Genomic DNA, 22,255 nt, shown 5'->3' on the forward strand with positions numbered 1-22,255 from the left:
TACGTGTCACAGATTGTCCAATGTCTCCATTGAAGCAAATTGTATAGAGAATGGCTGACCTGACCCATTGTCTTTTCAATGGGCGATTTAAGTTAAAATTAATCCTTCCATTCTATGCTGGAGAGGCTGCTTAACGACTAGGCTCAGACTGATGGACAAGTGTCTCAGCAGACCCCTGAGCACTTACCTGAGAGCAAGACTCTCTGAAACTGAGCTTAATTTGGCATTCACTAATTACTTACCAAGCTGTAGCTTCAGCCATTTCTGTAGTGGGTACAGAGTACAGTCACAGACCCAAGAATTTTCTTGCAGTCGAACCTCATGTATTCCTTCGAATTTCTCCAACAACTGGATGGACACTATGCTCAGCTTGTTATTGGCAAGGTCCAATGTTGACAATGCCTGCATATCACTGAGGGACTGAGGTGCCAAGTCCTTTATTCTGTTGTTGTTCAGAATCAGGGTCTTTAGACTTAAAAGACCCTTGAAGGCCCTTGGGTGGAGCACATCAATCTCGCAGTTACTCAGATCCAATACCTTCAGCATCTTCAGGCTTGCAAAGATCCCTGGGCTTAGAGTTGGGATGTGGTTATTCGAAAGATTGAGGAAGACCAGATTCCTGAGTGCCTGCAGTCTCCTAATGTTTTCGGGATCAGTTGCATCCACTGAGTTGTGCGATAAATCCAAAATTGTTAAATTTGTAGGAAGATCTTTTGGCACGCTCGTAAGATTCCTCCCAGAGCAAATTGCGGACTCCTGAGGAATACATTCAAAATCTCAATTTTTAGTACAGCATTTCCACAATAGAAATTCAAGTTTTAAAATATGGCAAGATTGACTTTAGGGTCACTTATATTAAGCAGAAATAATCTACCTGATGCTCTAAAACCATTAAGATAATTTTTCAGCACTTGTCAGAGAGTTAAACTACCACGTGGAAACCAATTCATAGAATTTACAGTGCAGAAGGAGGCCATTCGGCCCATCGAGTCTGCACCGGCTCTTGGAAAGAGCACCCTACCCAAGGTCAACACCTCCACCCTATCCCAATAACCCAGTAATCCCACCCAACACTAAGGGCAATTTTGGGTACTAAGGGCAATTTATCATGGCCAATCCACCTAACCCTGCACATCTTTGGACTGTGGGAGGAAACCGGAGCACCCGGAGGAAACCCATGCACACACGGGGAGGATGTGCAGACTCCGCACAGACAGTGACCCAAGCCGGAATCGAACCTGGGACCCTGGAGCTGTGAAGCCATTGTGCTATCCACAATGCTACCGTGCTGCCCAAATCGCTTATTGTCACGAGTAGACTTCAAAGAAGTTACGGTGAAAAGCCCCTAGTCACCACATTCTGGTGCCTGTTCGGGGAGGCTGTTACGGGAATTCACAGGAAGATGGAGGTATAGTGGTATTGTCACTGGACGAGCAATCCAGAGATCCTGGGTAATTCTCTAGAGAAACGGGTTCGAATCACACTACAGCAGATGGTGGAATTTGAATTCAGTAAAAAGCTGAAGTAAAATAAATGTCCAATGATAGTCATGAATCAATTGTTGTGAAAACCCATCTGGTTCACTCATGACCTTTAAGGAAGGAAATTTGCTGTCTTTACCTGGTCTGACCTACATGTGACTCCAGATCCATAGCAATGTTAAATGGCTTATAACTTCGAAAATCTTTGCTCTTGATTCCGTGGCAGTACATTATAGGGCCAGATCTTGTCAATTTGGGTGCTAGAGGTTGAGGTTGTGACCAGATGGTTGTTGCCAGGATGTGCACATCAAAGGTAATCCACTTTCTTCATGAAAGGCCCAATTAAGAAATGACAAGGGAAACAATTTGCACGATCTTCCAATCAGGACCTTGGGCTGGAGACCTGAATGCTCCTGCCTGGCTGCAACTATTCTTTCCACCATGACAGAAGTTTCTGAACAAGCAAAATCCGAGTTTGTAAATATTGGAGAGGGAATCAATCATTGATCTAAGTACCTTTGCCATTGGTTAGTGATGCTCAGCACACTTATTTCAACAAGCTGGATGGTCACTTTTAACAACATCAAATGATAGTGGTAAAGTTGGAGACAGGAAACTGTTTTCTTTTAAAACCACTTCCAATTGGTGGTGTCCCCACGTATCTGCCACCCTTGCCCTTCTGGGTGGCAGTGGTAAACTGGTTTGGGAGGTGCTGTCAATGGATCCTTTGTGATTCCTCCAGTGCAACTTGTGGATGGTACACATGACCGTGTGTCAGTGGTGGAAGGAAGGAATGTTGTGGATGGGGTTGCAATCAGTCGGGCTGCCTTGTTCTGGATGTTGTCAGGCTTCTTGAGTGTTGCTAGAGCAGCACTCACCGAGGAAAGGCATTTGTGCCCTGTAGATTGTGGACAGGCTTTGGGGAGTCAGGAGGTGAGTTATGCCTCATAAGATTCCTAACCTCTGACCTGCTCGTGTAGCCACAGTATTTATATGGCCAGTTCTGTTAAATTTATGGTCAATGGTAACCCTCAGGATGTTGATTGTGGGGATTCAGCAATGGTAATGCCATTGAATGTCAAAGGGTGATGGTTAGAGTCTCTCTTGTTGGAGATGGTCATTGTTTAGCACTTCTGTGGCACGGATATTACTTGCCAGTTGCATTTGGATATGGACTGTTTCAGTGTCTGAGAAGTCGCGAATGATGCTGAACATTGTGCAGTCATCAGCGAACATCCCCACTTTTGACCTTATGATGGAAGGAATGTCGTTGATGAAGAAGCTGAAGATGGTTGGCCCTTAGACATGGATATCTGGCCTGTGCTCTATATTCACACTTGTCCATGATGATTTAAATCTGCATCACAGAACCACTTGCCCACTCTCCTCTGAATTCCTTCCTCAATATTTACCACTCAACCCTAACCACTCCTTCCATATATCTTTTCCTACCCAAATTCACAGCCATGCCATCCTAACCTTGCCACCTCCCATAGACACTTCTGATTTCTATCACAGACAGGTCTCCCTCTAAACACATGATTGTATCTATCACCAGCAGCATTTCTTTATCCAATGTCCTTACAAGTCTGCTCTGGGCATTATAAGTGGCTCCTTTATTTCATATGGGTCAGACTACGCACCCTTGATTTGTGTTCCCTGCTCCTTCCCAGCTCAGGAGAGCCCAGATGAAGCACATTGCTAACTGAGCATCGAATCGCAAATCCTCTCCATTGCAGATGGAGTTTAAGGGGAAGTGAAGCTGTGTAGTGCAGAAAGGAAGACTAACTACTTCCACCGCTATACCTCCACCTGTACATAATCCCATGTGCTGCTGAAATCCTCATTCATGCCTTAATTTTGTGTGGCTTTAAACCGAGGCCCTGTCTGATCTATCAGGAGAATGTAAAAGATTTCTTGGGCAGCATTTTACTGTTCCCTCACCGGTAGATTTGTAGGTGAGGGAGTACATATATTCGGCTGGTGCCCTTCCCTCTGTCTACCTGCCCGCCCCCAACCTGGCAGCAATTTTAGAGGGGGTGGTGAGGCCTAGGATAGCAGGACTGCCTTCACTCCAATTGAGGGCGCAGGTCCTCAAATGGCCAATTAATGGACATGTAGGCCGCTTCCTGCTGGCTACAATTTTTAGGCCAATGGTAGGAGGTCGGAGGGAGTGGGTGAAGCCTGGCAGTTTAGCCTGCTCGGGCATCGGGTGGGAAGGCAGGGTGTACCTCCCTCATTTATCCCCTTTCCTAATCAGGGCACACCACCAGGGTCTTCGTCTGTCATGGATACCTCCTACCCCGTCATCCCCCCCAGCGTCTCTTCGCATGGTCCCACGGAGAGACCCATGGACTTAACTGTATTCTGGGCTTCCTGCACTTTGTTCCGTGGGACTCAATGAAGTCCTAGATGTGGCCACAGCTTTCAGTGGCTCTGCTGGGATGAGAGAGCTGCCGGCCAATCTGATTGGCGACAGCTCTCTGAGGCGGGCCTTCCTCTCCAAATGTGGGCAGCAGGCCTACCTCCAGTCAAATAGCCTCCCACACACAGAGTGTTAAATGGCTGCCGGGCAGCCTAGGAGTGGGATGTGTCACCCACCGGCTTTTCCAGTGCTGGGGTGGGGCTGGAAACCTCACCGTCTGAATGGTTTTGCCCCATGAATGTATTCGAGAAGGGTAGAAGCTTGCCAGATTGTGATCAATCTGTGAGTTTGAACCGCGCATGTACTGTTAATACCATCTCATTAAGCAGCCAATCACTTCCTGACAACTCCATTCGATCGATTTAAAGGAATCATCATTCAATTTACAGATGGCCTTTTGCTGGCCGTTCCTCTTGCACTGCAGTACGACCTGGAGATAGAGCAGGGACAGCAGACAGGGGAAGCTGTGCAGACTGGGAGAAGGAGGAACGCTCTCAATAGAAGGCCTTCACCAGGTGCCTTTACAGGAGTACTTCTCCCTCCATCTCTGTCAGGAGCAGTGTCTGAGGAGGCTACGATTCACAAGGAGGTGACCATTAAACAGTGCCGCCTATCGTAATTGGACCTGTGGCTACACAGCAGAGGAAAGATGGCATTGCGAGTGGCTATCGAGATCAATCTTTGGTTCAATTTGGCCCTGCATATCAATGGGGAGAGATACTGGAGCTGCAAGGGCTACCAGTGCATAAAAATGCAGTTGGTACGTGACGGTGCCCATGAGATCCGATTTGTGAATGCCAGTTATCCTGGTAGCAGTCACAACACTTTCATCATGTGACAGTCAACAATAACTGCTATGTTGGGACATCACCATAAAGAACCGGAGGCTGACTGCTGGGTGTGGCGCTAACAATTTCAGTCAAAGACGAGAGACAAGTTCAATCGAGGCTTTATTGCTGTGTGATGCTATTCCTCCGGCTGCAACTGAAGACTAGAGTCTGAGTGACTCACACGCATATTTATACACAAGCTCCCTGTGGGCGGAGCTAGCCGGCAGGGGCTTACCGGAGGAACCTGTATTACAGGTACAGCCATACATCCCCCTACTGCAAGTATGCATATCTACTGTGGTTAGCACCACACTGGGTAACAAGGGTACACCTGGTTCATGACTCTCTTCTACCACAAAGCCACGCAAAGCCAATGGGCAGGATTCTCCATCCTGCCGTACCCGCTTTCAGGTGCGACATGCCCCTGCCGGCAGCGGGATCCTCCATCCCAGCAGGCAGCCAATGGGGTTTCCTATTATGGCCACTACATGCCATAATAGGAAATGTGGCCAGACGGGGGATCTCGACGGCAGAGAATCCAGCCCAATATGGCTGAAATGAGAACTATGCAGCCACTAGGAGCATGGTGGAGGTAAACCACCAGCGCTCTATACAACAGTCCCACTGCCTGGACCACTGAGAGGGAGCCCTCTAATACTTACCAATGGCTCCTAGTTCCTGGTGATCTGCTGTGTCTTCCACAACTTTATGCTCATGAAGGTGCCACCTTCAAAGTGTACCCCATGAGGGAGAGAAAGAAGAGAAGAATGAAGAGGTATCTGATAGCCTTTGCACCAGTTGTACTAAGCATGACTGGATGCTCAACCTTTGCCGCTTCACATCACTGCTGCTCCAAAATGGCCCCCTTTAGGGTGCGAATCAACGGAAAAATTGCCATTTTGGGCACGTTTGACGGCGTGTTCCTCGATGGTTGCATAGAAGAGACCGTGGCCCTTTATTTAATGGCACTTAGTGCCGTAAATGAGCCCCCACGAGCTTCTCGTCATTACTACTGTCTCGCTGTCTGATTCGCCAGACTCGCGTCTCAGCTTCCCACCACCAACACGGGGAAGCTGCTTTTAAACGCTCCGTCACCACTCACTCCCAGTCAACACACATGGCAGCACGCAGACCTGCTCCTCGCTTTGGCGATGCCGACATGGCCAAGCTTCTCGACACTGGCAATGAGTGATGGGCCACTTTGTTCCCCTGAGGGGATTGGAGGACCAGCAGTAGGTTCAGCAATACCACCTGGAAGGCGTTGTCAGGAGGACCGCCATCCAATGTCGGAAGAAGACCAACGACCTCCATCGAGCTGCAATGGTAAGTTACCCCCTCTCTTCTGGTATCCTGCCAACCCTCAAATTCCCAAACCTCCCACCCTACAAATCACTGCTGACATCTCACACCCTACCCGCATCTGGGCCAGGATTCTCCGATCCCACGCCGGGGCAGAGAATCCCCGGGGGATGTGAGAATCGCGCCCCGACGCTGGCTTCCTGGTACTCCCCCGCCGATTCTCGGGCACCCGCGGGATTCCCGCCGTGCCGGTCGGGGGCTGTTGAATGTGCCCCCCCCCCCCGACCCCGACGATTCTCCGGGCTCCGATGGGCCGAGTGGCCGACGCGTTTAGCCGAGTCCCGCCGGCGTGGGTTACTCAGTTCTCACACGGCGGGACCTGGAAGGTGTGTGTGCGGGGGCCGTCCTGGAGGGGGGCAGAGGGGTTCTGACTCTGGGGGGCCCCCATGGTGGCCTGGCCCGCGATCGGGGCCTACCGATCAGTGGGGGGGGGCTGGTTCCGTGAGTGCCTATGTTCCTCCGCGCCGGGCCTCTGTAGGGCTCTGCTATATTGTCCCAGGGGCCGGCACGGAGAAGGGAACCCCAGCACATGCGCGGAATCACGCCGGCCGTTCCACGCACGTGCAGAAATACACCAGCCGTAGCGCGCATGCGTGAACTCACGCCAGCTGGAGCTGCGGGGGCCACTCTGGCGCCGACCCAGACCCCTAGGAAGGGGAGCATTATCGGGGACTGTAGGCGGCAGAGTGGCTAGCGCCGCTTTTCATGCCGGAGTGGGGGACATAGCCCCATTATTGGAGAATCCCGCCCCGATCTTCGTACTTGTTCCTCAGAGCCCCCTAGCACCCACCAGCACAACCTCTTCATGTCTAGGTACGGTGTCCACACATGCCACCTGTTATAGACCCCCCTCACCCATCAAGAGTCCAGCTCTCAATGCCCTCTTTTTGTCCCTGCAGGAGAAAATAGCCCATAATAAGCGGAAAAGGACCATGAAGGGGTGCGGAGTCCTCACCCCCTATGAGGAACGGGTCCTACATTGCAGAGTTGCCTGACAAGAGAACAGTCACCAATAGCAAGGTTGGCCTGCGCCACAGAGGTGAGGACCCACTGCCCCTTCACCCAGATGAACTGTCTAGAGTGAGTTGTTCATGTCACTGGTCACATGCCCACTGTCTCGCAGGATCTCCACCTGATGAGGCCAGGCCATCCCTGCCATCCAAGAGGCCACCTCCGAGAACAGTTGCATGGAGACCACGATTAAGGCGCCATAGGTATCAACTCCACCTTCTACAAGCACAGAGACACACACCTCGGTGGACAACATTAGTCAACAAGCCTCTGCGGCACAATCTGGTGAAGTACCACACAGTTGTTGATTCACATCAGGTGGAGGCGGATACATCCAAGTCGGAGGCCTGCTGGATCCCAGGGCTCAGCTGAGTCCCAGTCACATGTCGGGCCTCTGGACAAGGTTCTCCCAGAGCGGATGCAGATGATAGACCAGAGCCCTGACATTCAGGAGGTTTCATTCCAGTGACTGCATAGCCAATTTAAGGAGACCCAAAGACTTTGGGTGCAGGAGGCCGGTGTCGACAATGCGTGGCATTGAGCCCGACACTGTTAGGGTGGCGACCGCAGTGTAAAACCTGGAGCACAACCTCTACTTCTTGAATGGTCGTGTCCAGGACATTTCTCCTCTGTGACAACCATGGGGGGCTGAATGCCTCGACATCATGTCCCTGTCACCGTGGGGCACGTTCTAGGTGCAGGTGAATATTGCCGAGGCACTGCAGAACATGCCCAGTTACGGAGGACCATCGCTGAGGACATTGACACTATGGTGCAGACAATGGGGAACAACCAGAACCAGCAGAGCCAAACATCCCAGAGGCCTCTTGAGCTCACTCCAGCTGCCCCTCTGCCCCATGGAATCGGGTGTCAGCTGCCAGGGTGTCAGGTTGGCAGTGCTAATGTGCCCAGGTTGGCAGTGCCAAGGGTTGGGACTGGGGGAGGGGGGGGGGAGGGGGGGGGGGAGGGGGGGGGGGGGCTTGCCAGGTAGAAAGGGTGCCTGGGGCCCAGGGTTGGGGGGGATGAGGGGGATGTCATAAGAGTGGGGGAAGATCAGGGCAGCCTTCCAAAATGGCACCCCAATCTGCAAGGAGCCTTTCCTGCTGGCGAGCTTTGCAAGAAATCCCTGATAAGTGTGGCCTCATAGGGGAGAAACTCCCCGAAACCAAAAAGAACGGTAAAGTGCCGCTGGATAGTGGGATGTTTCTCGGTCTGCAGCCACTGAGAAACAACCTGCTGAACTCACTGTTCAGCAGACTTTAACTTGAGGATACAGGCCCAGTCTGTCCAACCTCTCCTCTAGGATAGCTCCTTTATTCCAGTCAGTCAAGTTCTTTCTTAAAGGAGACCAAAGTATACACAGCAGTCCAGATGAAGTCCCCTTCTGAATCCTGTGCAGCAGAACCCATCTTCAACCTTGCCCTCTGGTGAGCTAACACATGAGCCTTCCTGTCCCCCTTGCCAACTCATGATTCAACACGTGCCGATGCCGACTCTATACTACTCTATATTAGGTGCAGTGCTAGTATATTTACTGGAAGTTGCAAATGTTGGATCAAGTGACAGTGCTTCTTCATCAGAGGGTGATTGATACTCCCAGCCTTCATGGTGACGTTTCGCTGGTTGACCAATGATTCAGGACACGCGACAACGCAGAATTGCCGAGCAAAAACTTATAGCTAAGTTCCGCACGCATGAGTGTGGCCTCAACCGGGATCTTGGATTCATGTTGCATTACATTCACCCCCCACCATCTGGCCTGGACTTGCAAAATCCTACCAACTGTCCTGGCTTGAGACAATTCACACCTCTTTAACCTGGGATTACCCCCTATCTCTGGATCTGTAATGATTTGATTGCCCGCAAATGCTCGCATTCCAAGCATTGTCCGACATCCCTGACTTTGTCTATATAAATGTTTCTGGAACATACCTCTCCATTTACCTGAGGAAGGAGCAGTGCTCCGAAAGCTCCTGTTTGAAACAAACCTGTTGGACTTTAACCTGGTGTTGTAAGACTTCTTACTGTGACCAATGATTGGGCTGAGAGAAGGGGTTGGCGGGGGGGGGGGGGGGTTGGCAAGGGCAGCGAGGACCATTGTCAAAGAACAAAGAAAATGACAGCACAGGAACAGGCCCTTCGGCCCTCCCAGCCTGCGCCGATCCAGATCCTTTATCTAAACCTGTTGCCTATTTTCCAAGGTCTACTTCTCTCTGTTCCCCACCTGTTCATATATCTGTCCGGATGCATCTTAAATTATGCTATCGTACCCGCCTCTACCACCTCCGCTGCAGCTTGCAGGATTGCATGAGGGGGGGGGGGGGGTGAAGTGGAATTTGAGAAGGTCCATAACGCCGTCACGATCATCATCAAAAATGTTTTCAATGGTGCCGAACACAATGATTTCAGTCACAGCCAGCCCCATGATATGGAGCATCATCTCCTCCAAAGGACTCAACAGACACTGGTGTGATCCTCCCCCACTGGTTCTCAGCTGTTCTTTGTAGTTATTTACCACCTTCTCTGGCAAGAGACGGGGAGAAATGTCAGTGAGTATGTTGCAATGTGCTTGCTGCAAATGTGCCTGCCATAGCTAAATAGCTGGAGACATTGGAAGCAGCGAGCGATGGGTGTGATGCTGGCAATATTAGCAAGTGTGTGAGGGTGGGCTGGAGTAGCTGAATGTTATGCATGTGACCTGATTGCTGATGGTGAGTGAAGGGGCTGCAGTGCAGTGCACCGAGCATTGTGAGAGGTTGCTGGTGTGGTTGTTGCAGATGCCTTTGAAGATTCATTCACCGACCTTGATCCCCTTGTGAGGTTATTTGACTTTTTCTGGAACTGCAGCCAGGTCCTTGGAGCCAGACTCCGAGAATTGGCCTCCATTGTCTTTTTCCCTTCACAGGATATGCCTGGAGGGCCTTTTGGCCTTCTGTGGAAACAAAGCCTCACTCCTACTTTCAACCTTCAAAGGTCTTCAGCACTGCATCCCAAAGAACCAGGGAGTCCCTTTCTCTAATCTGCAGTTCCATTATCAGCCTACTTTCTTCAAATATAGCCTTCCTGATGCTGCTGTTGCTGCACCTGTTGTAGCTTGGCTACATTTCCCTTTTAAAAGGGGCACATGGCCTTTAGCAATTGCAAGCTAGCTGTATAATCCCTCTGAGATACCCTCAATCACAACACAGGAGAGAAGATAGATGATTCAAAGGCTTTAATCATCTGAGTACTGTACAGCAGCCAAGAAGTGTGCTCATCACATGTTGCCTGAGTGAGCCTTATCTTATATACCATTTCCTGGGGACGGAGCCAGAGGCGGAGTCCCCCAGGGTTCCAAGCCCGTTCTTAAAGGGCCAATGCATTAAAGGTTAGGTACCATTATATCAGCTACTGATAACATTCATCACACCCTCCAGCTGCAGTTTCAACAAGGGCCACCGTAAGCAGTGATTGGACCAGCAGCACTGACAGCCCCAGCGATGGCCTGTTAATTTTTTTTCATAGAATTTACAGTACAGAAGGAGGCCATTCGGCCCATCGAGTCTGCACCAGCTCCTGGAAAGAGCACCCTACCCAAGGTTAACACCTCCACCCTATCCCCATAACCCAGTAACCCCACCCAACACTAAGGGCAATTTTGGACACTAAGGGCAATTTATCATGGCCAATCCACCTAACCTGCACATCTTTGGACTGTGGGAGAAGATCGGAGCACCCGGAGGAAACCCACGCACACACGGGGAGGATGTGCAGACTCCGCACAGACAGTGACCCAAGCCGGGAATCGAACCTGGGACCCTGGAGCTGTGAAGCGATTGTGCTGTCCACAATGCTACTGTGCTGCCCCGAATAATAAGCTGCTGCTGACAAAATGCCAGGTCCCACTGCCTGGCAATACAAGGTCACATCCTGATTTCAGCCACAGGAGAGGGTCTTGTCATTATGCAGCAAACGGCAGCCCAGTTACTGTCACCCAGCACCTGGGCAATTCATGAACGACATCAGCAAGGGACTGAGAGTTAGACACTTCATCCTAACTGCTGCTGATTGGTGTCGGTGTAAGAAAACATAAATTGCCCTTCAGTTCACACGAGACGAGGAGTAGAAGTGAACAGTGGTTTTAATACGCTAGATCTGTGCTCGCCTGCGACTGTTCTGTACTGAGTGCCGTATACAGGCTGACAGGTATATATACCACCCCTGAGGGGGTGGAGCTACAGGCAAAGCCCACAAGGGCATCAACATAATACAACACAGTACAGTGGTGAATTGTAATAGCATATGTTCACCGCAAGCCATCATGTCTGTGCTGGTTAAAAACAACCACCTAACTATTCTAATCCCATTTTCCAGTACTTGGCCCATTGCCTTGTCTGCCTTGGTGCCGCAAGTGCACATCTAAATACTTCTTAAATGTAATGAGGATCTCTGCCTCCACTACCCTTTCAGATAGCGAGTTCCAAACTCTCAGCAGCCTCTAGGTAAAAATATTTTTCCTCCCAACCCCTCTAAAGCTCCTGCACCTTTCGGTAAATTTATTCCCCCTGGTCATTGATGCCTTTGATTCTCCGGGCAAAAGTTTCTTCCTGTCTACTCTATCTATGCCCCTCATAATTCTATTAATCTCAATCATGTCCCCCCCCCCCCCCCCCCCCCCCCCGCCCCCCCCTCCCCCTCCCCTCCCCCAATCTCCTCTGCCACAAGGAAAACAATTCAAGTCTATCCAACCTCTCTTCATAATTAACACTCTCCAGCCCAGGCAACATCCTGGTAAATCTCCTCTGCACCCTTTCCAGTGCTCTCACATCCCTCCTATAATATGGATTCCAGAACTGCAGGCAATACTCTAGCTGTGGACTAACGAATGTTTTATACAGTTCCAGCATAACCTCCCTGCTCTTAAACTCTATGGCTAATAAAGGCAAGTATACCATATGCATTCTTAACCATTTTATCCACCATTCCTGCTATCTTAAGGAACCAGTCTATATGCACACCAATGTCCCTCTGATCCTCAGTGCTTCCCAGGGTCCTGCCGTTTATCATGTATTCCCTTGCCTTGTTTGCCCTGCCCAAGTACATCACCTCACACTTATCTGGATTGAATTCCATTTGCTATTGAACAACCCAGCTACCCAGCCCATTTATATCCTCCTGTAATCTTACGCTATCAAACTCACTATTTACCAGCCCACCAATTTTCGTTTCATCTGCAAACTTACTGATCAATTCTCTTCCATTCAAGTATAAATCATTTATATAAACTGCAAACAGCAAGGACTCCAACACTAATCCCTGTGGGACCCCTCTCTGTCTGTTAATTTCTTCAATTTTATCACAGTCCTTCTCCCTGATTTCTATACCCTTCTTACTAGTGAACAGCCACACAAAATATTAATTTAGAACCTTACCTACATCCTCTGGCTCCACATCCTCTGGTTCCTAATGGACCCAACAGTTTAAGATTTTCCTTTATTTTACCTGCCAATATCCTTTCATGTTCCCCTTTTGCTCGCTTAATTTTCTTTTAAGTTCCCTTTTGCACACTCTATACTCTGCCAAAAGTCTCCCTTTTTCTCTTTATTCACTGCTGTATATCTCAATATCCAGGGTTCACGGGATCTGTTGGTCCCCCCCCCTTTTTCTTTATTGGAACATGTTGGTCTTGTACACTCCCCTACCGAATGCATCCCACTGTCCCAGGTTTAGCTAAAAGTGTCTGCTCCCAGTCTACTCTGGCCAAATCGCATCTGATCTTATGAAAATCGACCTTCCCCAAGTTTGGAACTTTGATTTCAGGCCCACCGTTGTCCTTTTTCCTAACAAGCTTGAATCTAACTGAATTATCGTCACTGTCTGCAAAATATTCCCCCACTGATTCTTCAGCCACTTTCCCGGCTTTGTTGTCTAGAATTAAGTCCAGGACCACCCAATCTCTTGTCGGACCTTCTACGTCCTGACTTTAAAAGTTCTCCTGTACGCATTTTAAGAATTCTACTCCCTCTAAACCTTTTACACGACGACCACCTCAGTTAATGTTGGGGAAGTTGCAATCCACCACCATCACAACCCTATTTTCTGAAATTTGACTACATATCTGCTTCTCTATTTCTGTTAGGGACAGAACAGTCCCAGCAATGTGATTGCACCTTTTTTGGTTTTTAAGTTCTACCCATATGGCTTAATTTGAAAAGCCTTCTAAGATGTTGTCCCTCCTTATTGCTGTAATTGATTCCCTCATAAAAATTGCGACACCCCCCTCCTCTTTTAGCTCCTGCCCTGACTTGCCTGAAGATCCTGGCCGCGATTCTCCGCTCCCCACGCCGGGTGGGAAAATCGTGGGAGGGCCAGGCGAATCACGCCACGCCATCCTGGCACCCCCCGCGATTCTCCCACCCCCCCCCCACCCATAATGGCATGTTGTGATTTGCGTGACGGCGCTCGGAGAATCGCTGCTCGCCGTTTTTCACGGCGACCGGCGATTCTCCAGCCCGGATGGGCCGAACGGCCTGACGAATCCGACCGGTTCACGCCGGCGCCAACCATACCTGGTCGCTGCCGACGTGAACAGCGTGTGACAGGTAAGTGTGGGGCCTGTGGGGGGTGGAGGGAGGATCGAGCACCACGGGCGTGCTCATGAGGTAACTGGCCCGCGATCGGTGCCCACCGATCATCGGGCCGGCATCTCTAAGAGACGCACTCTCTTCCCTCCGCCGCCCCGCAAGATCAAGCCGCCATGTCTTGCGGGGCAGCGGAGGGGAAGACGGCAACCGCGCATGCGCGGGTTGCCACCGGCCAACCTGCACATGCGCGGCTGACGTCACTTAGACGACGCGGCCGCGTCATTCTCGGCGCACCGCTTTGACGCGTGCGTCAAGGCCCGGCGCCCGAGATTCATGCACCACCGCTCCTAGCCCCCTGGGGGGGGGGGGGGAATAGGGGGCGAGGAGCGGCCTCCGACGCCGGAGTGAAACACTCCGGGTTTCACTCCAGCGCGGCTGTTTCTCTCCGTTTCGGAGAATCGCGCCCCCTATATCCTGGAATATTGAGCTGCCAATCCTGTCCCTCTCTCAACCATGTCTCAATGACAGCAATGGCATTATACCCCCATGTTCTAATTTGTGCCCTCAACTCGCCTGCCTTCTTTGTCAGACTCATTGCATTAAAATAAATACCACCAATCTTGTCAAACGCCTTTGTGACTTAACTTGTTGGCCAATAACTTCTGTACCTTCCTGACTCCCATGCTGTCTCTTCTAATTTTGGCTGTGCATCTCCCCTTGCTGAACCTTCTCTCAGGATCCCATCCTCTGCCAAGGGGGAGAAAATAATAAAAAGACTATGAGTAAAGTAATTATTTACCTCAACATGACAAGGAAGGTATACCATAAATAAGATGAGTAAAACCATGGGCGGGATTCTCCAAGCTGCCGCACCAAAATCGTGCTCGGCGCGGGGACAGAGAATGGGCGTCAGACCCGAGATCAGGTCCGACGCCGCTGAGGCGATTCTCCGGTCCCCGGAGAATCACCGCCAATTGGGCGCACGCAGTCGACACGGCGCCGGTTGGGGGCCATTGAAAGAGGCCCCCACGGCGATTCTCCAAGTGCAGAGGGCCAAGTTCCTGCCGGCGTGGTTGTCTCATGGTTCCTCCCGGCAGGCACTCGGCGTGGCGGCTGCGGACTCAGTTCTCGGTCGCCTTGTGGGGGCGGGGGATTCATTAACCGGGGAGGGGGGGGGGGGCCTCCAGGTTGGCCAGGCGATCGATCGGAGGCCACTGATCTGCATGTGCACGCAATCTGGGGGGGGGGGGGGCCTATCCTCTTGGTGCTGGTCCTTGGTGTGGGTCAGCCATGTCGCACGGGGTGGCCGACACAGGCCGCCGCCGTGCGCATGTGCAGATCCCCGACCGGTAAGTGCTGAGTAATTTGCGCAAGTTTTTTCGTGGGGACAAATCCCCATTATTGGAGAATCCCGCCAAAGTATCTATAATCCTAATCTTAGTTTGTGTCTGATTATTGATGGTAAATTGTGAGAATCCAGAATGAATAATTTAAAAAATAAATTTAGAATTCAATTGTACTCGCCATGTGTTTTCAGACTAATCCAAATGCGATGCATTGGCCATTAGTGTTAAAACCATATAAACAGACAGAAACTTCTAATGTCACTTACCTCGCTGTGGATTTCGCAAGGACCCATTGTACGTATAACAGCCTGCATGCATCCCGTGGAGAATAGCACCAGGCCAACATACTGCCACACAATTACTGTCATGATCCGTCACAGAGAATTTTCTATAAATTAATATTTTTAAAGATTGTTTTAAAATCCATGTACCCACAATGATCAATAAAAAGTATGAGAATCAATAGCAATGTAGTTACTTGATTATCAACGGTAAAATGTGATGTTAATAATTTTATAAATTAGGTTAGAATTCAATTGGTGCAAAAATATCAGTATTCATGGTGGTTACACATTTGTCAGTATCAGCTCACTAACATCCTTCCTCTGAGTGTTACACATGTTATAATCATCAGGATACTAACAACATAAGTAATCTATTCATAGAACAAATGTTGACAATCCAACAATCAGAGGGTCCAGAATAAAGTAGAAATTTATCAAAACAAAAGTTATGATGCAGCTTGACTAATAACAATCCTCTCGTCTGATGACTAAAATTCTCAATTAAAACGGATATTGAAGAAAGCAATATTAATGATGGTTTGATCTGACTATTACCAACAATGCTGCAGCAATGACATGTCAGCCAAAGGTGCAATTGCAAACACCCTTATGTCTGAGTTACAAGGTTCTGCATTTAAGTCCCTCTCGAGGGCCTGAGTAAAAGAGACAAGGCTGACACTCCAGCAGTGCAGTACTGAGAGAACACTATATTATTAGAGTAAGAAGTCTAACAACACCAGGTTAAAGTCCAACAGGTTTGTTTCAAACACGAGCTTTCGGAGCACGGCTCCTTCTTCAGGTGAATGGAAAGGCTTGTTCCAGAAATGTTTATATAGACAATGTCTATATAAACATTTCTGGAACAAGCCTTTCCATTCACCTGAAGAAGGAGCCGTGCTCCGAAAGCTCGTGTTTGAAACAAACCTGTTGGACTTTAACCTGGTGTTGTTAGACTTCTTACTGTGCTCACCCCAGTCCAACGCCGGCATCTCCACATCATATATTATTAGAGGCATTGCAGCATGTCAGGGAATCAAGGTTTAGGGGGGTACACTCATAGACTCATGGCATCCCCACCCAGAGGGCGATCAAACCCCACCCGCAAGCAGTCCGCAAGCAGTCCAACCTGCACCACATGCCAACAGCCATTTCAGTGGACTAGTATCCCAGTGACCCAGGGCAATGCTCTGGGGACCTGCGTTCGAATCCCACCAGGACAGATGGTGGAATTTGAATTTGAATTTGAATTCAATAAAAATTTGGGATTAAAGGTCTAAAGATGACCATGAAACCATTGTCGATGGTCATAAAAGCCCATCATGGTTCACTAATGACTTTCAGGGAATGATATCTGTCTTCCTTATCTGGTCTGATCTCACTCGATGGGCAATAAATGCTGGCCTAACCAGTGATGGCCACATCATAGGAATGAATAATTTTTTTAAAATACTTAATTGGTTGTAAAACGCTATTTAATGCCAAATGGAGTATCTAGAACTGTTTAAAAATAAAGGGCTGGATTGTCCGATTCTGGATCTATGTCCCCATGCTGGCGTGGGAACGGTGGTGTGTTACGCCAGAAAAACTGGCGCGAAATGGCCACCAATTCCCCGTTTTGCTGGGGGCTAGCAAGCCGGCAGCGTGGAGCACCTGGCTCTAGCTGCCGATATGCCCCGGAGAATTGCTGGGTCCATAGCCGCACATGTGCACGGCGGCGGACTGCTGCAGTTGCACCGTGCAACATGGTGGTAGCCGCTTGCGGACCGGGCCCGCAAAGTAGTCTCCCCCTTCGGAAGGCACACTCACCCTGGACTGCCCCACCACAGTGCCCCCAGCCCCGAATAATGTCCCCACTACCCGTGGATCAGCCCTGCCCCGACTATGGCGGCGCTGGACTGAGTGCACAGCCGCTACACTGATTTCCCGATGGGTGAGACCACACGTGTATCACACCATCGGGAACTTGGCCGGTGAGGGGTGGAGCATCATGGGGCAGGCCTCAGGCAACATCCTGAGGCCATTGATACATGGCGCGGCCTTCTCCAGCCTTTCGACGAATGCGATTTTGGTGTTGCCGACCGGAGAATCCAGCCCAAGGGGTAGCCCATTTAAAATGGAGATGAGGTAAATTATTTTAACTCAGAGGATTGCGAGTCTTTGGAACTTTCTTCCTCAAAGAGTGGTGGAAGTAGAGTCTTTGAATATTTTTAATAATAACAATAACAATCTTTATTAGTGTCACAAGTAGGCTTACATTAACGCTGCAATGAATTGCTGTGAAAATCCCCTAGTCACCACGTTCCGGCACCTGTTCGGGTACACAGGGGGAGAATTCAAAATGTCTGATTCACCTGACAAGCACGTCTTTCGGGACATCTGGGAGGAAACCGGAGCACCCGGAGGAAACCCACACAGACACAGGGAGAATGTGCAGACTCCGCACAGGCAGTGGCTCAAGCCGTGAATCGAATCCAGGTCCTTGGTGCTGTGAAGCAACAGTGCTAGCCACTGTGCCACCGTGTTGCTGAGGTGGATAGATTCTTGGTCAGCAAGAGGTTGATAGGTTAACGGGGACAGGTCGGATTCAGATTTTAGGATCCTATCAGTTCATCCATGACCTTATTAAATGGCGGAGCAGGCTCGAGGGGTTGAGTGGCCTATTCCTGTTCCTTGTTTGGATGTCTTTCTTTCATCTAATATTAGAAGGCGTGTATTTCCCAGTATTAGAAAATGGGCCTCTAAAGGGCTAAACTTCCTTTCCTGTCTGTTCTTTAGAAAATAAAGAGTGTTTGGCCGCGGTCACAAGGTGATGGACTCATTGTTTAAACACAGTTCTGATGAGGGAAGCAGCCAAATGAGCTCTTAAATGTTATTCCAATGCTCTGCAGGTTAGACCTTACATTGCCTGGAGGGCAGAGTCAGAACTTTCAATGTTCCAACAGTAAATAGATTGAGGTACGGCTTTTCTCATGGAGGGGGGAGGGGAGGAGAGATGCAACCATTGTTCTGCAAAAACAATGTGGAATATAAATTTGGCACTTCCACCTATTTCATATTTTGGAGAGCAAGACATTATTACAAACACCATGCTAAAATTAGGAGCTGTTTGTGGCATCTAAAACCGCCATCTATTTGCAGTTCCAGATTGTTAACTATTGAGTGTCCTTGAGTCCCGTGCTAGGAGTCATTTGTGGTAATCTCAGGTTGTCAGGTATTTCTTTCTTGTTTATTCGTTCATGGGATGTGGGCGCGCTGGCTGGGCCAGCATTTATTGCCCATGCCTGAGGGCATTTAAGAATCAACCACATTGCTGTGGGTCTGGAGTCACATGTAGGCCAAACCTGGTAAGGATGGCAGATTACCTTCCCTACAGGACATTGGTGAACCAAATGGGTTTTTACAACAATGGACAATGGTTTCATGGTCATCTTTAGACTTTTATTTCCAGATATTTATTGAATTCAAATTTCACCATCTGCCATGGTGGGATTTGAACCCTGTCCCCAGAGCATGATTCTGGGTCTTTGGATTATAGTCCAGAGGCAATACCCTTTTGCCACTGCCTCCTGCAATGCTTGCAGCCGTCGAGGTCACTGTGGCTCTTAACAGTTAGGCAACAGACGTTGCAGGGGGATGACACAGTGACATCTCTCAGTTTGCCACTTCGTCGAGTCTCTGCGCCCCAAGCGGAACATTTACATCAGCTAGTCCATGGGTAGAACAGAGCAGGGTGAGGGAGCATTGCACTTCACCCACAATGCATACTTGCCCAGAAAGCAAAGTACTATCGGCAATACCGCCTTTTCATGCATGCACCTCATCATCACCCTCGGTCTTTCTGAATAGGATAACGGGCGTGTTGGCAGCCACTTAGGGAGTCAGTCTGGCTCCTAGCAAATGGGAGCTCAGAACCCCTAATCTTAGGATTCCAAAACCCTGGGGGATACCTCTCCCCAAATGCACTACTGCAAGATGGACCCTGCACCACCAATCTCTAAAGATCCAGTCACCAAGTTCCAGGTGAGGCACTTTTGACTTACCTCTGCAGAAGCTGAGCTTTTGGAAGCTCGCTGTTGGAAAGAAAGGGGGAAACACCTCAAAAGGGAGGCAGAGGAAGAGGCCTCTCCACCGAAGGCCCTACCAATCAAGGGTTTTTCATGAGTACATTTTAACCCTAAATCCAGGAGCAATGCCTGAAATGACTTGATTTCAGCAATACTGATCACTGAACTGTTCTACCACCTCCACCTGAAGCCTCACAACAGGATGTGACTAGTTCCATCAGTGGCTGCCAAGATCACCATCACCCTCATTATTAATGCCTCTGGCCCCATCCATCCAGGCAACATTTCCCCGTATTCTGTCCATCACAATGTCCAGGAAGTTACGGTGGCCATGTACTCCAATGAGGGCAGTTTATTGAATCTTCCCTGAGAAAGGACAAGTGACATGAAAGAGCACAAGGCTTTGCCAGGGTAGCAGGCTTCCCAATAGGGTAGAGAGCCTTCATCTACAAGACTTGGGTCTAATATATGAAACGTCTTCCCATTCCATACATGTGTAGTTCGTGTCTGAATGCCAAGTCGTCATTACGGTGAATGCCCACTAACCTGGCAGCAGCCATGATGCATTCATCCTGTCAGCCCTGCTCACCATCTTCAGCCTTTCTTTACCCTCCCCCTCCACCCAACATTCTACCATGCAAGCAGAGTGGGCGCACAGCAGAGCCACTTGGAACCTCATTGAGCAAGCAACGGCCTTTCTCAAATAGTGGATCCACTGCTTTGTCTGTTCAGGGGGAGTGTATCCCAGGGCGGGTCTCAAAGTTCATGCTGTGCCCTCCACAACCACGCCATTATGAAAATCGCTTATTGTCACGAGTAGGCTTCAATTAAGTTACTGTGAAAAGCCCCTAGTCGCCACATTCTGGCGCCTGTCCGGGGAGGCTGGTACGGGAATCGAACCGTGCTGCTGGCCTGCTTGGTCTGCTTTAAAAGCCAGTGATTTAGCTCAGTGAGCTAAACCAGCCCCTATAATAATCATTTATTGTCACAAGTATGAAATTACTGTGAAAAGTCCCTAGTCGCCACATTCCGGCGCCTGTTCAGGGAGGCTGGTACGGGAATTGAACCCACGCTGCTGGCCTCGTTCTGCATCACAAACCAGCTGTCTAGCCCACTGAGCTAGATTTTAATTATGAGAGTGCAGTTATCCAGCTGAGGTTGCCAATTGTAATTGACCCAATGTCTATCAGCTCTTTAGGATCATTAAATATTTCAGATTGGTAACTCCACATTGACACGGGGAGCTCGTGTCATGGTAACCGTCTTTCAACGTTATTTTTTGAAGTTTGAAGGGGTAACGCTCAAAGGTCATAAATTATTCAAAGCCAGAATTAAACTTGCAGAGTATGTTGTCTCTACAATATTGAATATTCCAAATTTCAACGCACAGGTCTGTTTTATCGGTTAATAGGCATTACTTAAATGTCCAGCTCCTACATTCAGTGCAATCCTGTACAATATTAAAAATGTGCTGCGGAATTAACGATATACTGACTCTTTTGCTTCACTACTTGAAGATCCTTCCCTTTTCCCTTTTGATTCATGTATTCCATGTTCCTGTACTCTACGTTGCCCCACTCCAAATCATTGTCCATTTTGTTTGTGTGCTCTTTTACTCCGTATTTCTTCCACACTTTTTTATTTTCCTATTTGAACCTGCATCTTCCTACACGATTTCTTATACCTCTGCAGCATAACTCAAACACCAGACCATTGGACCCTGTATTTGTGTGAAGAGGATATCTGATTCCTCCTCGCACACTCTACCATTACTTCCAGATTGACGGCTCCCTCACAGCTTTAAGGCGAGGGGGGCTGGGAGTGGGGTGGGGAATTTCTCCCCTGACTTTGTCAGGATGTACACCTGAAACCCATTTACTGAAGCTGACGCAAGTGGATTCTCTTACCTGAGGGATATTTAATTTTTAAAAGGCTGGGTTCTTGTCGTCGCTTTGCCTCTCCAAGTGCAGGAGTGTTTGTAACGTGGGAGTGCCACAGTGCAAAGGTTGCATCCCACATTTAACCTTCTCCAGGTTATATCCGTTGGCGGTTAACTAACTGATCTCTGCCTGCTCAGTATTGGCTAATCTTTAACTGAATAAGCAAATCAAAGATTTTCTAGATTTCCTTGCATTCATTGTTGCATTGCCGTGAAGGTATTAATCATCCCTGGCTTCACACACACCACCACCTTTGTGTTATTGAATACCTGAAAAGATTGGAAAAAAGTAAACAATGCTCATTTTGAAACCTAACCAGGCTGAGGGAGCTGGAAGGATCGTGATAGTATGTGCATATTTGCATATGTTCCCGGCAGATCAGTTTCTGAGCTGAACTTGCCATACCAGAAAGACTTCCTGTAGCTTTACTTGCTCTCACAGGCCACACAAAGCGACAGCAATCACAAAACACGTTTTGCAGGTGACAGTAAATATGGGTGGATTTTATGTTCTTGTAGTGGAATGCAATTGCTCAATATTTTCCACTGCATCATCTCCAATGGTGAGACAAAAAACATTCTGTCAGTGCAGAATTAACCGTTAGAGTGCCATGGTGTAGTTATCTTGTTGGATGACAATCAGGCTGTTCATCGCTGTTCCTTAACTAGGCCTTGAGCCTGCTATCAAGTGTGGAACAGAAATGCAATGGCTGCCAAGTGTCTGAGAGATCAGCAGCAATAGTGACAACTATTGGTGACTTTGGTGTTAAGTGGTTGCTGACGAAAACAAGAATCAATTGTGATTGAATGTATTAGACATAGACATAGAACAGTACAGCACATAACATCCTGGTGGTTTCACCATGTGTCTTGCCCCCACCCCGGCTCTGCCAACACATCCATCCTTGTGATGCACTGCCTTCCCACGCCAATTGTCCAACTGGATGATGCTT

General features: G+C 49.0%; 1 protein-coding gene across 1 annotated transcript in view; it reads right to left on the bottom strand.

Moving 5' to 3' along the window:
• The window catches only part of c4h1orf210 (chromosome 4 C1orf210 homolog), a 56,261-nt gene extending 34,893 nt beyond the window's left edge, over positions 1-21,368 (bottom strand). The window contains exons 1-3 of the mRNA XM_038793958.1: positions 21,271-21,368; positions 15,282-15,403; positions 243-756 (exon numbers count right to left, since the gene is read on the bottom strand). Of these exons, the coding sequence (XP_038649886.1) occupies positions 243-756; positions 15,282-15,383 (616 nt within the window). The 5' untranslated portion in view covers positions 15,384-15,403; positions 21,271-21,368. The remainder of the gene's footprint in view (positions 1-242; positions 757-15,281; positions 15,404-21,270) is intronic.
• Positions 21,369-22,255: the final 887 nt, after the last annotated feature.

This window comes from Scyliorhinus canicula, chromosome 4 (genome assembly GCF_902713615.1).
Source record: "Scyliorhinus canicula chromosome 4, sScyCan1.1, whole genome shotgun sequence".
Classification (NCBI taxonomy): domain Eukaryota; kingdom Metazoa; phylum Chordata; class Chondrichthyes; order Carcharhiniformes; family Scyliorhinidae; genus Scyliorhinus; species Scyliorhinus canicula.